Below are 14,000 nucleotides of genomic sequence, written 5' to 3' on the forward strand. Positions count from 1 at the left end.
AGCTCTCATGGTGCCTGCCTGACGGAGCTGCCACTGAAAGATGGCCAGGGATTTCCTGGGCCGAGCCAGAGGCAGAGGGCGGTGGCCAGGTATGGGGTGGTGAGAGCCTCCCCTGTAGGTCCCCAGACCTCAGCCTCCAGCCGCTCCTTGGAGAAACTGGGTGTGGAGAAAGGGAGGTGCCAGTGACTGAGGCTGGCCCAAAAGTCACCGAGGGAGGGGATGATTGTAAAAAGGCTTTCCTCTGGCCTGCACCCAGAACAACTTCGTGGGCTACAGCTGGAGCCTGTAACTATTGGAAAAGGGCTTCACGTCACATCCTGTAAATGCTGAGAAGGAGCTGGAGGAGGATGTCAGAGGAGGTGCTGGAAATAGGGTTTTCCTTTCAAGAAATAGCAGCCTCAGCCTTTGTTCCTGAGACTCTGGGAACAGGTCTTGGGGAAGGGGCGTTTTCAGCAGAGACCATCTCCACTTCCAGGGGCACTCCACTCCTTACAGGGTAATGGGAACGTTAAGGGCACATCTTCGCCAAAGGAATGAACATGGCCTACCCTCATGGGTTGCAGATTTAGATGTGGCCCCTGTTTTCTGTCCATGGATCCTCATTCTGGTGCTCATTTTAGAAATGGGAGTAGAGGGCTGGGTGTGGTGGCATGTGCCTGTAAGCCCAGCCGCTCAGGAGGCTGCGGCAGTAGGACTGCATGTGGCCCAGGAGTTCAAGACCAGTCTGCACAATATAGTGAGACCTCATCTCGAAACAAAACCACTTCTGTTTAAAAACTGGGAGTGGAGAGCAGGTAGGGCTGGTTCCAGGTGCTCTGTCTGGGTTTCCTCAGCGCTGGCTCTCATTGCCTTTGGAGACCATGGTATTGGTCTCTGCAGACCTATGGGAGTGCTAGGAGGGGAAGGGACCCTCGGTCCTTAAATTGAGTCCTGAGGCTGAAACAGCGCAGGTCTCAGTGCTCCCAGAGAGGGACACACGCCCTGCCTTTCCTGGGGGTCTGTCACATCTTCACCCAGGGAAGGGGGGGGTCTGTCACATGGGTGAAGATGTGACAGACCTCCAGATCTAACCTTAATCCCTCTTGCTGTAGCATGAACCACTTGGGAAGGACATGTGAGCCAAGCGCTGTGGGAAGCGCTTCCAGAGCAGCCCAGTCAGTCTGGGGGCTATTTTTACGCTCTGTAAATTTGGCCTGTGCCGCCCACAGTGAGAGCTTTGAGGTTCTTAAAGCCTGCAGCGGGAGAGGTGTGGGGCTTCCTACGATAAAAGGGAGAAGGGAGACCTGCGAAAACACATCAAGACGGGGCTGCCTGAGCCCAGGGAAGGTTGGATCTCATCCCGCAGCTGGGCAGTTTCGTGAGCCGCCTTCCCTAATCCAGGCTGGGGACCCCACGTCTCCCTGGAGAATCTCCTGGAAGAGAAAAATTATAAAACTGGGAGTCCAGGGGACACTTAGAGGCTGTTGTAGGGGCGTTAGCGTATTTCCTGGGTGCTGAGAAGGAGTAGCTGAACCTCTAAAGAGAGAACTGCAGACGTATTTGGTGGGACCCAAGTACTATATCCAAGCACTAGCCATGAACTGTGAGTCATCCCAGGCCGGCGAGGCCCTGCCCCTTTCCAGAGGGCCTCATGAGGGGCTGTGGGAGAACCTTCAGCTGGCCAGCCATCTGACAGCCTGTCCAGCAGCCTCAGACTCTCACGGTCACAGTCAGTCGGTGATCAGGGTTTGATGAGAGCAGGTCAGGAGCTGGAGTTTGGAATCATCTCCAAGCTATTTTGTTTTGTTTCGTTTGACACAGGGTCTCACTTTGTCACCCAGGCTGGAGGGCAGGGGCACAATCTCGACTCACTGTAGCCTCGGCCTCCTGTGGGCTCAAGTGATCCTCCCACGTCGGTCTCTCAAGTAGCTGGGACCACAGGTACACACCATTGTACCTAGATAATTTTTTTTTTTTTTTTTTGTAGAGACGGGGTTTCTGCCTGTTGCCCAGGTTGGTCTTGAGCTCCAGAGCTCAAGCGATCGGCTTACGTCAGCCTCCCGAAGTGCCGGGGTTACAGGCGTGAGCCACTGCGCCTGGCCTCCAAGCTATTTTCTTAACGACTGCCAAGATCTGAGCTGGACCACACGTTTCTGAGCCCCTCCTCTGGGTGTCAGGCACTGCCAGGCATGGGGCACGGATACCCTGTGTCATCGCCCCCCAAACGCCAGCCCTTTCGTGCCGCCTCTGAAAAGCGCATGGATACGGCCAGCCTCAAACCTGCCCTAACTTATCACAAACTTTCAATCATTGGCGAACTTTGTACTTGGGTATAAACAGATTACTTAGAGATGCTGCAGCTAGTCACCATCTGAAAATTTTGAACTAGTGAGAGCGAGCAAAAGTTGGCCAACTTTTTCCGTAAAAAGACAAGAAGTAAATATTTTCGGCTTTGCAGGCCATGAAGCCTTGGTGGCAGCTACTCGGCTCTGCAGACAAGCGTAAATGAAATGGCACACAGTTTTATTTGTGGACACTGACATTTGAATTCCATGTGGTTTTTACTTGTCATGATATACTATTCTTTTGACTTTATTTTTTTTGACAAGCATTTTTTCAACTATTTAAAAATGTGAAAACTGGTCTGGCTTACACATGTAGTCCCAGTAGGTTGGGAGGCCAAGGCAGGAGGATCACTTGAGCCCAGGAGTTCAAGGCTGACGTGAGCTATGATTGCACCACTGAACTTCAGCCTGGGCAACAGAGTGAGACCCCGACTCTGAAAAATTAAGATAGAAATGTGAATTTTTTTTTTTTTTTTTTTTTTTTTTGAGACAGGGTCTCCCTCCGTTACCCAGGCTGGAGTGGAGTGGTGTGACCTTGGCTCACTGCAACCTCCGCCTCCTGAGTTCAAGAGATTTTCCTGCCTCAGCCTCCCAAGTAGCTGGGACTACAGGTGTGCACCACCACACCAGGCTAATTTTTGTATTTTTAGTAGAGGCAGGGTTTCACCATGTCGGCCAAGGCTGGTCTGGAACTCCTGACCTCAGGTGATCCTGAGTGCTAGGATTACAGGTGTGGGCCACCGTGCCTAGCCCAAAAAGTCTTCTTAGTTCATGGGCTCTATGAAAATAGATGACAGGCCAGCTTGAGTCCGTGCGCTGTTCGCTAACCCTCAAGCTAAAGGAAAGGGTCGGAGATGTGCTTGGTGAGTTACTGGATTGCCTGGTTTCCTCATAAGTTCCGCCGTGTTCACCTTCACACGCCGCCGAGTCCCGCTGTCTCTGCCGGAATCATGCAGCTGCCTGTCTCTCCTCCACCTCCCCGACGGCGAGCTCTGTGAGGGCAGGGCAGGGGCTGCCTTTCAGCTTCTGGAGCCCCCAGCCCCCATGAAACAGGTTCTTGGGGCACAGACATAAGGCGATAGCAGCTGTCATGGGTACAGTGTGTGCCCCGAGAGCTGAGTCTTCAGGAGTTAATGGCAGCAAGAGGACAAGGCCTGCTTCTTAATGTATTTCCAGCACCCTCCTTGTTGCTCCCATAGGAACCTGCGCAAGGGACCCAGTGGCCTGGCTGATGAGATCAATTTCGAGGACTTTCTGACCATCATGTCCTACTTCCGGCCCATCGACACCACCATGGGCGAGGAGCAGGTGGAGCTGTCCCGGAAGGAGAAGCTGAGATGTGCGTGCCTCCAAGTCCCCGTACTCGCACCTGGCCAGGGTGCAGCCTCCCCTGAAGTCCTCAGAACGCAGAGCATCCCCGCAGCAGGAGGCTGGGCGTGCATTGGCTGGGGTGCTGGGAGGGCTTGGGGACACCAGCCCCCATCCCCATGAGGCTGGCATTACTGCCTCCTGTTCCCGGCGGCCTCATCCTAATCATTGCTCAGCAGCTTGCAGCTTCCTGGGACTGGAAGGGGGTTGTGGTGGATGTGAAAAACAAGGCCCTTGGGGCAAAGACCTGAGTTCCAGTGTGGCCCCTCTCACCTACCGGCCACGTGACCTTGAACCTTGACCCAGAATGTGGGCATGCCGATGTTACATGGTTCTGGGGTCTGGGTAAGAGGACAGTCAGCCTTTGGCATACAGGAAGTACTCCCTAAAGTCAGTTTCCTCCTCTTCCTCCTCCACGAGCTGTCTATTGCTGGGTTCCTGGGACGAGCCCCACGATGTCTGGCTCCCGAGTGGTTCTGTTGTGGTCCCAGCGGGCCAGCTGCACAGGTCCCAGGCAGTGGCCCGAGTCACATCTCCTTTTCCCGGGGCCTTTCCCATGACTCCTGACGTCCCTCTGTGCCCCACCCCAGGTCAGCCTCCTCCTCAAGAAAATGTAAACACGAGGCTTGGCTATATTTAGCACTGGAATGTGTACGTGGGGCTGGTGGGAACAGCCCTGGCGGGGGACCCTGGTGTGAGCCTGGCTTCCCGTCTGCTCCAAGGGGCGTGGAACAGGATGGACTCAGGTCCAAATCCCTGGTTTCCTGTCCCTTAGTGGTAAAGCCGTGGACAAATGCCTTAACTTCCGTGAGCTTTGGCTGCCTGTCTGGGAAGCAGACTTAGGCATCGTTGGACTCACGGGTTTGGGTGAGACAGAGAGGTTTGTGAAGCGCTTTGCACACCTGGGCATCTGCTCAGGGCTCCGTAACGGCAGCCGGGCTCAGTGGCTCATGCCTGGCATCCTGACACTTTAGGAGCCCGAAGAGGGGAGGATTGCTTGAAGCCAGGAGTTCAAGGCCCAGCCCGGGCAACGGAGAGAAAGACACCTGCCTCTAGAAAGTCAAAAAACCAGCCCAGCACAGTGTATGTGCCCATGGTCACTGGTACTCAGGAGACTAAGGTGGGAGGATCGCTTGAGCCCAGGAGATGGAGGCTGCAATGAGCTGCATTTGCACCACTGCACTCCAGCCTGGGCCACACACTGAAACCCCGTTTCTGAAAAAAATAACAATAATCAATAAATAAATGCCAGCCAGGCCCGTGGCTCGCACTTGTGATCTCAGCACTTTGGGAGGCTGAAGCAGGCAGATCATTTGAAGTTGGGAGTTTGAGACCAGCCTGGACAAACTGGCAAAACCCTGTCTCTATTAAAAATACAAAGATGAGCTGGGTGTGGTGGTGGGCACCTGTAATCCTAGCTACTTGGGAGGCTGAGGCAGGAGAATCTCTTGAACCAGGGAGGCAGAGGTTGTAGTGAGCTGAGATCACACCACTGCACTCCAGCCTGGGCGACAGAGCGAGACTTCATTTCAAAAATATAAATACGTAATTTTTTTTTAAATGCCAACACAGAAGACTTGGGAGAGCTCCAGCTCCCAAGGCCGCGCTGGGAACAACAGGGAGAGGTCACCTCCTGTCCAGTGCCTCCCTGATGCCAGCCTCTGGGCTGCCCATGTCAGAGCAGGCAGGAGCCCAGATCAAAGCACTGTGGACCCTGGCCTGCCACGGCTGAGACGATGGTGCCCTCCTGGGCTGGGGGAACGATATTTTGAACTCAACACCGTTTAACTCATGTTAAGGGGTGACGCTTCCTTCGTTTCAACATATCCATGCTCACCGGGCAGTCATCCGTCCCTAACGCCACAGCGCTAGCTCCCAGCCCTCCCAAGGCCATGAGGTAGACACTATTGTTATTCCCATTTCACAGATGAGGAGACTGAAGCCCAGAGAAGTTAGGTCAGTGGCCCAAGGTCACCCAGTAGGAAGCCGTCAGTCTGGTCCCACAGCTGATCCTGATCCCTGTGGCTTTGGCGTTGAGGTTTGGTTGTTGGTGTCTTTTGCTTCATTGGTGTAGCTTTCAGGGCGTGGCAGGGGCCAGGCCCCGCCTGACAGAGTCCCCTCTCTCCCCTGCCACCCCAGTTCTGTTCCACATGTACGACTCGGACAGCGACGGGCGCATCACCCTGGAAGAGTATCGAAATGTAAAGTATGCTCCTCCGCCCCGCCCTGGGCTCCTGGCGCCTCCCCCGTCCTGTGTCCCGAATGGAGGCCCCAGGTCACCGTTTGTTTCGCCCTGCCCGGCAGGTGGTCGAGGAGCTGCTGTCAGGGAACCCCCATATCGAGAAGGAGTCTGCTCGCTCCATCGCTGACGGGGCCATGATGGAGGCGGCCAGTGTATGCGTGGGGCAGATGGTGAGTGCCCCTGCAGCCCTCCCGAGACGCGTGGCGCCTTCCCGCTCATGGTCTGCATTTCTGGAAGGCCTCACGGGGCGGGGACCAGGTGTGTCCTGCCACCTGCTCTGCCTGTGGCCTACGGGGCTCAGAAATCTTTCCCAGCTCTTCCTGTCCCCCAGGAAGACTGCAGGTCCCAGCCCCCCAGAGAGCTGCACAAGACAGGGAAGCAGAGCTTGAGACCCCGGGCTTCGGGGGGTCCAGGAGCCCTCCACCCCGGCCTCAGTCAGTGGTCACAGCAGCACTCAGCCCCACGGCCAGGCCTGGAAAGCAGATGGCACAGACTTGCCTTAATTAGCTTATTTCTTAACAAATGACTCAGAAGCGACTTCCGGCTTTGGAGCAGGGGTCAGCAGGGAACCCTGTTTGGGGCTGAGAAGAGCCGATGGTCAGGTGGAGGAGCCGAAGTGGGGGCTGGTATGTAAATGATACAGAAGAGAGGCCTTCACATGTTCTTCGTTTCATACATTTTACCTCATTTTGATGGGTGGGGAAACTGAGGCTTAGAGCACATAGAGAATCTTCTAGACTGTGTGATCTTTGCTGTGCTGGGTGGATTTCCTCTTGTAAGGCCAGGTGCAGCCCCACCAGCTCCCAGGCCTGAAGCTCTAAGCCTCTGGGGACCACTCAGGCAGGCAGGTGACCACCTGGATGTCGTGTGTTCCCTGAGGGGTTTGGAGGGCCCCACTGATGCAGTCAGCCCTCTGCCCTGTATGCTTAAATTGGCTGTGTCTGTAGACACCCTGATGGCTTTGTGTCCGCCCAGCCCAGAGCAGAGGGGTGTTCATGCTGGAGCCTGCCATCTGTGCCCCCCACCAAGCCTATTCTTGATGAGACAGGAGGCCACAGGCCTGGGCCTGTCCCCAGGGGCGGGGGCTGTGGTCAGCCGGCTTCCTGGCGTGTGTTTTATCTGTCTGCCTGCCTCTGGAGCCCAGCAGGCAGCTTCTGGCTTGGGTGAAACCTTTGTGCTCAGCAGATGAACCAAGGGAGAGGGCTTGTGACCTCGGTGGGGAAAGCAGGGATCCCCCGACAGGTTGTCAGGCCAAATTCCCATTTGATTTAATTACACTCTCCTTCTTCAAATTGCTCCCTGTCCCACTCCAGTTTCAATTGGCGACAGTTTTCTTAATTTGCTGTAGTGAAATTGCTGGCAGCTGCCAGCTGCTGATCTGCATAAAACCCCAGCAGCCTGGGAAGCAGAGGCATCTGGGGCGGAGGCTGGGCTCCGGGGTCCATCCTGCTGCCCGCGGACCCCACAGGTGGGGGCAGCACCGGAGCCAGAAAGGCAGCTGTGAGGCAGAGGGCTCAATCTGTACCTTTCTTCACTCATGGGCCCTCTGGGCGCTCTTAAAATACCTTCTGGTATAAAGCCCCACCAGATAAACCAGGCCGAGCTGTGTGTATGGCCTGAGCTGGGGGCAAGGGGCAGCTGCGTCGTTTCAACCCCACCTGGCCTCCGAGGACACGTCCTGTTCTGACCGAAGACAAACGATCCATGTTCCCCACTTCAATGGACTTCCGAAGTCAGTTACTGACTGGGGCAGGATCTCTTTCTTGTTTCTTTCTTTTTTTTTAGAGCAAGTCTCGCTCTGCTGCCCAGGCTGGAGTGCAGTGGCACAATCTCAGCTTACTGCAACCTCCGCCTCCTGGGCTCAAGTGATTCTCCTGCCTCAGCCTCCCGAGTAGCTGGGATTATAGGCATGTGCCACCATGCCCAGCTAATTTTTGTATTTTTCGCGGAGACGGGTTTCACCATGTTGGCCAGGCTGGTCTCGAACTCCTGACCTCAGGTGATCCTCCCACCTCGGCCTCTCATAGTGCTGGGATTGCAGGCATGAGCCACTGCACCCAGCCCTCAGGATCTCTTTTGAGGGTGCTTCCTCAGGTCGCACCCATGGATACTTGAGGGGATGCTGCTTCACTGGGCATTCAGCCGGTGGGGGCATCCCCTGCCGCCCTCCTTCCTTGCACCAATCACTCCCTTTCCAGCCCCAGACTCTGACCACGGGGGCCTTTTCTATAATTAGCTCCCTGTGGCTGTCCTGGGAACCAAGGGTGGCTGGCAGAGAAGGCAGTAACTTCCCTCTGCCCATGAGTGGGAAGAGACGGGGGAAGGAGCCGTTAGGAATAGGGCTGGTCCAGGCTAGCCCAGAACTGCTGGGCTTCATTTTTTTTTTTTTTTTAATTATTTATTTGTTTTTTAAAAGACGGTCTTGCTCTGTAGCCCACACTGGAATGCAGTGGTGTGATCATAGCTCACTGCAGCTTCCATCTCCTGGACTCAAGCCATCCTCCTCCCTCAGTCTCTGGAGCAGAGGTGTACACCACACCACACTGAGCTAATTAAAAAAAAATTTTTTTTTTGGTAAAAGAGATTGGGTCTTGCTATGCTGACCAGTCTGGTCTTGAACTCCTGGCCTCAAACAGTCCTCCTGCCTTGGCCTCCCGAAGTCCTGGGATGACAGATGTGAACCACTGTGCCTGGCCAAAAATTTTTTAAGTATAAAGAGGGAAATGAAAAGCTTGCAAAATCCTGCTGGTAGAAACAGCCCTCAAGGACTTGCTTGGAGCCAGCTCAAGGCTCCCAGCTGGACAGGCAGCTCCCCTCATACGGGAGGGAGACCAGAACCCAGCTCAGGGCCTGTTGTGAGATTGGCATCTGTCATTCAATGCTAACAATAGCATTTGGTCACACCTGTAACCCCAGCACTTTGGGAGGCCAAGGCGGGTGGATTGCTTGAGGTCAGGAGTTCGAGGCCGGCCTGGCTAACATGGTGAATCCCTTGTCTCTACTAAAACATTTAAAAATTAGCTACGCATGGTGGTGCACGCCTGTAATGATCCCAGCTACTCGGGAGGCTGAGGTGGGCGAATCGCTTGAACGCAGGAGGCAGAAGTCACAGTGAGCCAACCTTGCACCGCTGCACTCCAGCCTGGACGACAGAGTGATACTCCATCTCAAAAACAAAACAGTAGCATTTGGAAGGCACTTAGGACGTACATGCCTGGCATACAACAAGCTTCGAGTGTGCCTCTGTGTTCTTAAACGCACGTTGTACAGAATTTCAGAGTCACAGAGAGAGCTTTGAGTCTCTCCTGCCCCTACCAGCCCGGGTCCTCTTCCCTAAAGGGAATCCCTCTGGCTGGGTTTTTTTCCTGTATATACCAGTGCATACATGCATGCCTTTTATTTCTGATTTATGCAAAACGGAATTGAACTGACCTGGCTTCCCCTTCTCTCTGTATGACCCCATGGCCCAGAGGGCAGGTGGTGGGGGTCTGGTTATCGGTCTAAGACCTGCAGACGCCCTTCTGCTTGTTGGGTGTTGGTGTTTGTTTCTTTATCTGCTGTATACATCTCTTGGAGCTTTTCCATAGTAAGATGTATAAATCCACCCCTTCTTAATCAATTTTTGCCTGAGGTTGTAGGTTTTGAATTTTTATAAGCAGACCTTGACGACGGCCTTGAGCAGGAGGATATAAATAACTCCCACGTGCTTAATGTTCCAGTAATGGAACACTAGGCATAAGGGTTGCATGGGAATCAATGGCATGGATGACTGAGATTTATGTCCCCGACCTTCTATTGACAGGCACTTGGGACATCAGCAACTTTTCGCTGTCCCAAAGCATGCTGCAAAGGTGAGGTTGGTGGAGGCTTGTCGGTGAAAGGCGGGCAGGAGCTCCTGGCGTCGTCCCCAGTGCAGGGAGGACACAGGCGATGGACACTGGCACTGCCAACCCTGCTTGGTGCGGAGAGGCTCCTTGCAGCCACCCTCCAGCCCTGCCTCCCCGGCGGCCAGGGGTTATCACAGTGACTCACAGTGCAGGAGGCGTGGGCCTCATAGGCTGGCCCTGTGTTTCCCTGACCTCTCCCCCGAGGTCTGTGAGCTTAGATTAGCCTGGAATCGTCTTATCAGTGCAGCACAGGCATGAGGAGGCCAGACCTGGCGGTGGGGGTTGCAGGAGGCGTCTTGGTGGTCCGGCTGCTGGGGGGCTGGTGGTGAGGTGGGCTGAGTGGGGAAGCAGAGCCGGGCCCTCGTGTCGCCCACACCCCGGATTCTCCCTGGGGCCTGGGGGTGGGAGGGATGCCATCTGAGTTACACATTGCCAGGGCCCTGGTGAGCCACACTCAGCTCCTGTCCCACCCTCGAGCCTGTGAATGAGGATATTGGAGGTTCAGGGTGACCGGCTGCCGTGTGCTGGAGGCACACGATCCGGAACGTTTCCCGCTTCTCATGATTCCTCCCAAACAGCCCAACCACTTACATCCGGGTGTCGGGTGTTGGTGGGGAGGGGAGTGGGTGGGCCGTCGTGCCCTGCGGAAGCTGTGTGGGGCCCCGCACACTCACTGTCCGCCCTGTTTCTGTCCCCAGGAGCCTGATCAGGTGTACGAGGGGATCACCTTTGAGGACTTCCTGAAGGTGAGTGGCCTCGGTGTGGGGACCTCAGGGGACCCCTGAAGACCTCATGTGGCCCACTGGTCAGGACGGGAGAGGGTTCGTTACCTGCAGTGGCAAGGGACAGGCTTCCTCGGTGATGGGCGTCTCAGTAGGAAGGGGTCAACCTAGGCATGGCCTTTAAAGCAATTTAAGCTGGTTTTTCTTATTTTGATGGAAAAGGTAATATTCACACTTAGTCAAAACAATGTAAGCAGTACAAATGGGTATACAGTGAAAACCAACTTCTCTCCCACCCATGGGTGGGGGGATGCAGGAGGCATCCCCTGCCTCTACTCAGAAGTAGTCTCTGTTGCAGGCCAGGTGCAGTGGCTCACGCCTGTGATCTCAGCACTTTTGGAGGCTGAGGCGGGCAGATCACCTGAGGTCAGGAGTTCAAGACCAGCCTGGCCAACATGGTGAAACCGCATCTCTACTAAAAATACAAAAATTAGCTGAGCGTGGTGGCACACGCCTGTAATCCCAGCTACTCGGGAGGCTGAGGCAGGAGAATTGAACTCAGGAGGTGGAGGTTGCAGTGAGCCGAGATCGTGCCACTGAACTCCAGCCTGGGTGATAGAGTGAGACCCTGCCTCAAAAAAAAAGAAAAAAAAAAAAAAAGTAACCCCTGTTGTAATCGGAACAGGGATTCTGGGAACTTCCTGTTTCTCGGAAGCTCAGCTCGGCGCTGACTGCACGCGGCGTGCCCAGGCCTTCCTCACTGTGTCCCAAGATGTCACTTCCATAAAATGGCCACCTACTCAGCCCTCCTCCCCGATGGCTTCTCCAGCCTCTGCGAGTGGATGGCAGTTAGACCAGTGTTGGCCTTGGAAATCAAGACCTGCTCCTGGCAGTTTTGATAATCAGATGGCCTGTCGCAGGGAGAGGACCCCCCGACCCCCTCCCCGCACGTCAGCCCTGGCCGTCACAACAGTGTTCCCAAGTGCTTTTGGGGGCTTGGGGAAGACAAAGGAGGCCAGGGGAGCACCAGCCCAACAGGAGAGAGGATTAGGGAGGAAGGATCACCACTCCTGGCCAGGCAGCCCAGAGCGGGAACGGGGGACCGGGTCCTCAGGGTCACAGCCCTGTGGAGCCGAGGCCGAGCCTAGCGGTTAGACCTGGCAGGAGAGAGGACAGGCAGGCAGCAAGGCCCGGCTGTGACTGAAACGAGACTGCGGAGGTCCGCTGCCCCGCACCTGGCACTGCCCTGCCGATGCCCACCCCAGGGCCGGCGGGGTAGACAGACAGGGAGAAGGCAGGATTTGCATTTGTGCTGCAGGGTCACTCTGGCTGATGCTGGGGGGCCCGGTCACCTGAGAAGGCAATGTCTGCCAGAGCAAGACAACAGAATGAAGAGCCAGACGAGTGGAGGAGGGAGGGAGTGCTGGGGAGGAAGGATTGCTGCTTCGGGCTGAGGAGAATGAATTTCTTTGCCTCCGAAACCAACTTCCTTCCCTTAAAGCAGGCGTCCTCAAACTTTTTACACAGGGGTCCAGTTCACTGTCCCTCAGACCATTGGAGGGCCGCCACACACTGTGCTCCTCTCACTGACTACCAATGAAAGAGGTGCCCCTTCCTGAAGTGCAGCGGGGGGCCGGATAAATGGCCTCAGGGGGCCGCATGCGGCCCGAGGGCCGTAGTTTGGGGATGCCTGCCCTAAAGGCTGGCCTCTGCCAAGCCCCTAGTGCTCCCCAAGCCTGTCCCTGTACCCCGAGGGGTCTTTGGGGACCAGCCAGCCCCTCCCATTCCCTGGTTCCTTCCAGTGCCCACCTGGCACTTAGCAGAAGCCACCACGAGTGTCCACGTGTCTTACCCTGAGAACGCCTCGTGCACCCAGCAAGGATGGGAGCCCCTTGACTGGAACCAGAGCTGTCTTTGCACACCCTGTGACACTCAGAACAGGCTCAGGAAAGCGGGAAGTAACTTGGGGGCTGTGGGCCATGGGGCAGTGGCCAGAAATGTCCCAAGGATTCCCTGTCACCTGGGTACCCACAGGGCTCTGACTTTACCCCCGTTACCAGCCTTGTGGCTGTTCCTGGAGATGCTGAGAGTGACAGCTTGAGAGTTTGAAGTTCTTACATAAGCAGGAATGCAGTGAGAAGTCACCCGCCCACCAGGTCCCTCCGTTCCTGTTCGCACCCCACCATCCCACCATCTGTGGCCCCCGTGGGCCCCGAGTTGCTCAGGAGCCAGCAGGCAAGGCCTGGAGAGTGCTGGAGTGCACAGCTTTGTAGCATAAAGGCCCCTCCAGGTCTGGGGCCATGATGTGATCTTTGGGTAGAAATGACCTTTGAGGACATGAGTTTGTCTTTCTAAAATGCGCATGATCCCTTATCCGAGGGAGGTTGCAAAGACTGATGTGGAGATGTGAAATTGATGGTGATGGCCTGACAAAGCCTTGTAGCTGCACAGCCCCTAAGAGTTTACAGAATGCTTCCGTGACGAGGATGGGTCCATTACAGCCCACAGTGTTCCGTGAAGTGGGTGGCACAGGTTGGGGGTCCCACATTGTACCCATGGAAAGGGGACTTAATGGGGTTATGTAATTTGCATGAAAATCACAGCGCCTAAAGTGGTGGGTGAGATTCAAATGACTTGGAGCTAAGAGCTTGGATACAGTACTTAATAATAACTTGCTGTGACAATCTCAGAATCCAAATGTCAGAGCCAAATTAACCAGCAGAAAAGACAGATGGAAGTTTTCGTCCTTGCTTAGCTCATAGTCTTGAAATGCAGCGCTCTGGTTTTCACCTGCCCAGAGACAGCGTCCCTGTCGGCTGTAGGAGAATGTAGGTGGGGAAGGGCCAAGGACCAGGGCCTGGTCAGGTGCGAGGTGGCGGCGGGATCCTGCCCTTAACGCTGCTCCGTCCCTTCCAGATCTGGCAGGGGATCGACATTGAGACCAAGATGCACGTCCGCTTCCTTAACATGGAGACCATGGCCCTCTGCCACTGAGCCGCCGCTGCCTCCACGGAGAAACTGCACTTTGCACTGGGGCCGCCTCCCCGCGGCCGGGCCCGACGGCCTCTCCCTACAGCCCCGGGGCATCGCCAAGGCTCGTCCGTTCACCTTGTGTCTTGTAGGGTATGGTATGTGGGACTCTGCCGTTTTTATCTCTAATAAAAAAAAAAAAAAAGGTTTGTTAATGAACGTGGCCTCCGTCAGTTCCTCACGTCCATTAAAGTGGCCAGTTCACTTCAGTCAGCCTGAGACTGACTGAGGAATAAGCAGCGACGAAATTATTTGTTTTGGAGACGGAGCCTCCCTCTGTCGCCCAGGCTGGAGTGCCGAGGCGGGATCGCGGCTCACTGCAGCTTTGACGTCCTGGGCTCAGGCAGTCTTCCTGCCTCAGGCTTCCAAGGAGCTGGGGCTACAGGCATGTACCACCACACCCGGCTAGTTTTTACATTTCTTGCCA

The 14,000-nt window shown here is 55.4% G+C and overlaps 1 protein-coding gene across 1 annotated transcript in view; it reads left to right on the plus strand.

The window, feature by feature from the left end:
- Positions 1 to 13,732, plus strand: part of TESC (tescalcin) — a 60,884-nt gene extending 47,152 nt beyond the window's left edge. Inside the window, exons 4-8 of the mRNA XM_039471770.2 lie at positions 3,524 to 3,663; positions 5,832 to 5,893; positions 5,997 to 6,104; positions 10,520 to 10,567; positions 13,460 to 13,732. Coding sequence (XP_039327704.1) covers positions 3,524 to 3,663; positions 5,832 to 5,893; positions 5,997 to 6,104; positions 10,520 to 10,567; positions 13,460 to 13,537 — 436 coding nt within the window. The 3' untranslated portion in view covers positions 13,538 to 13,732. The remainder of the gene's footprint in view (positions 1 to 3,523; positions 3,664 to 5,831; positions 5,894 to 5,996; positions 6,105 to 10,519; positions 10,568 to 13,459) is intronic.
- The last annotated feature ends 268 nt before the right edge of the window (positions 13,733 to 14,000 follow it).

Source organism: Saimiri boliviensis, chromosome 7, assembly GCF_048565385.1.
Source record: "Saimiri boliviensis isolate mSaiBol1 chromosome 7, mSaiBol1.pri, whole genome shotgun sequence".
In the NCBI taxonomy this organism is placed as follows: Eukaryota; Metazoa; Chordata; class Mammalia; order Primates; family Cebidae; genus Saimiri; species Saimiri boliviensis.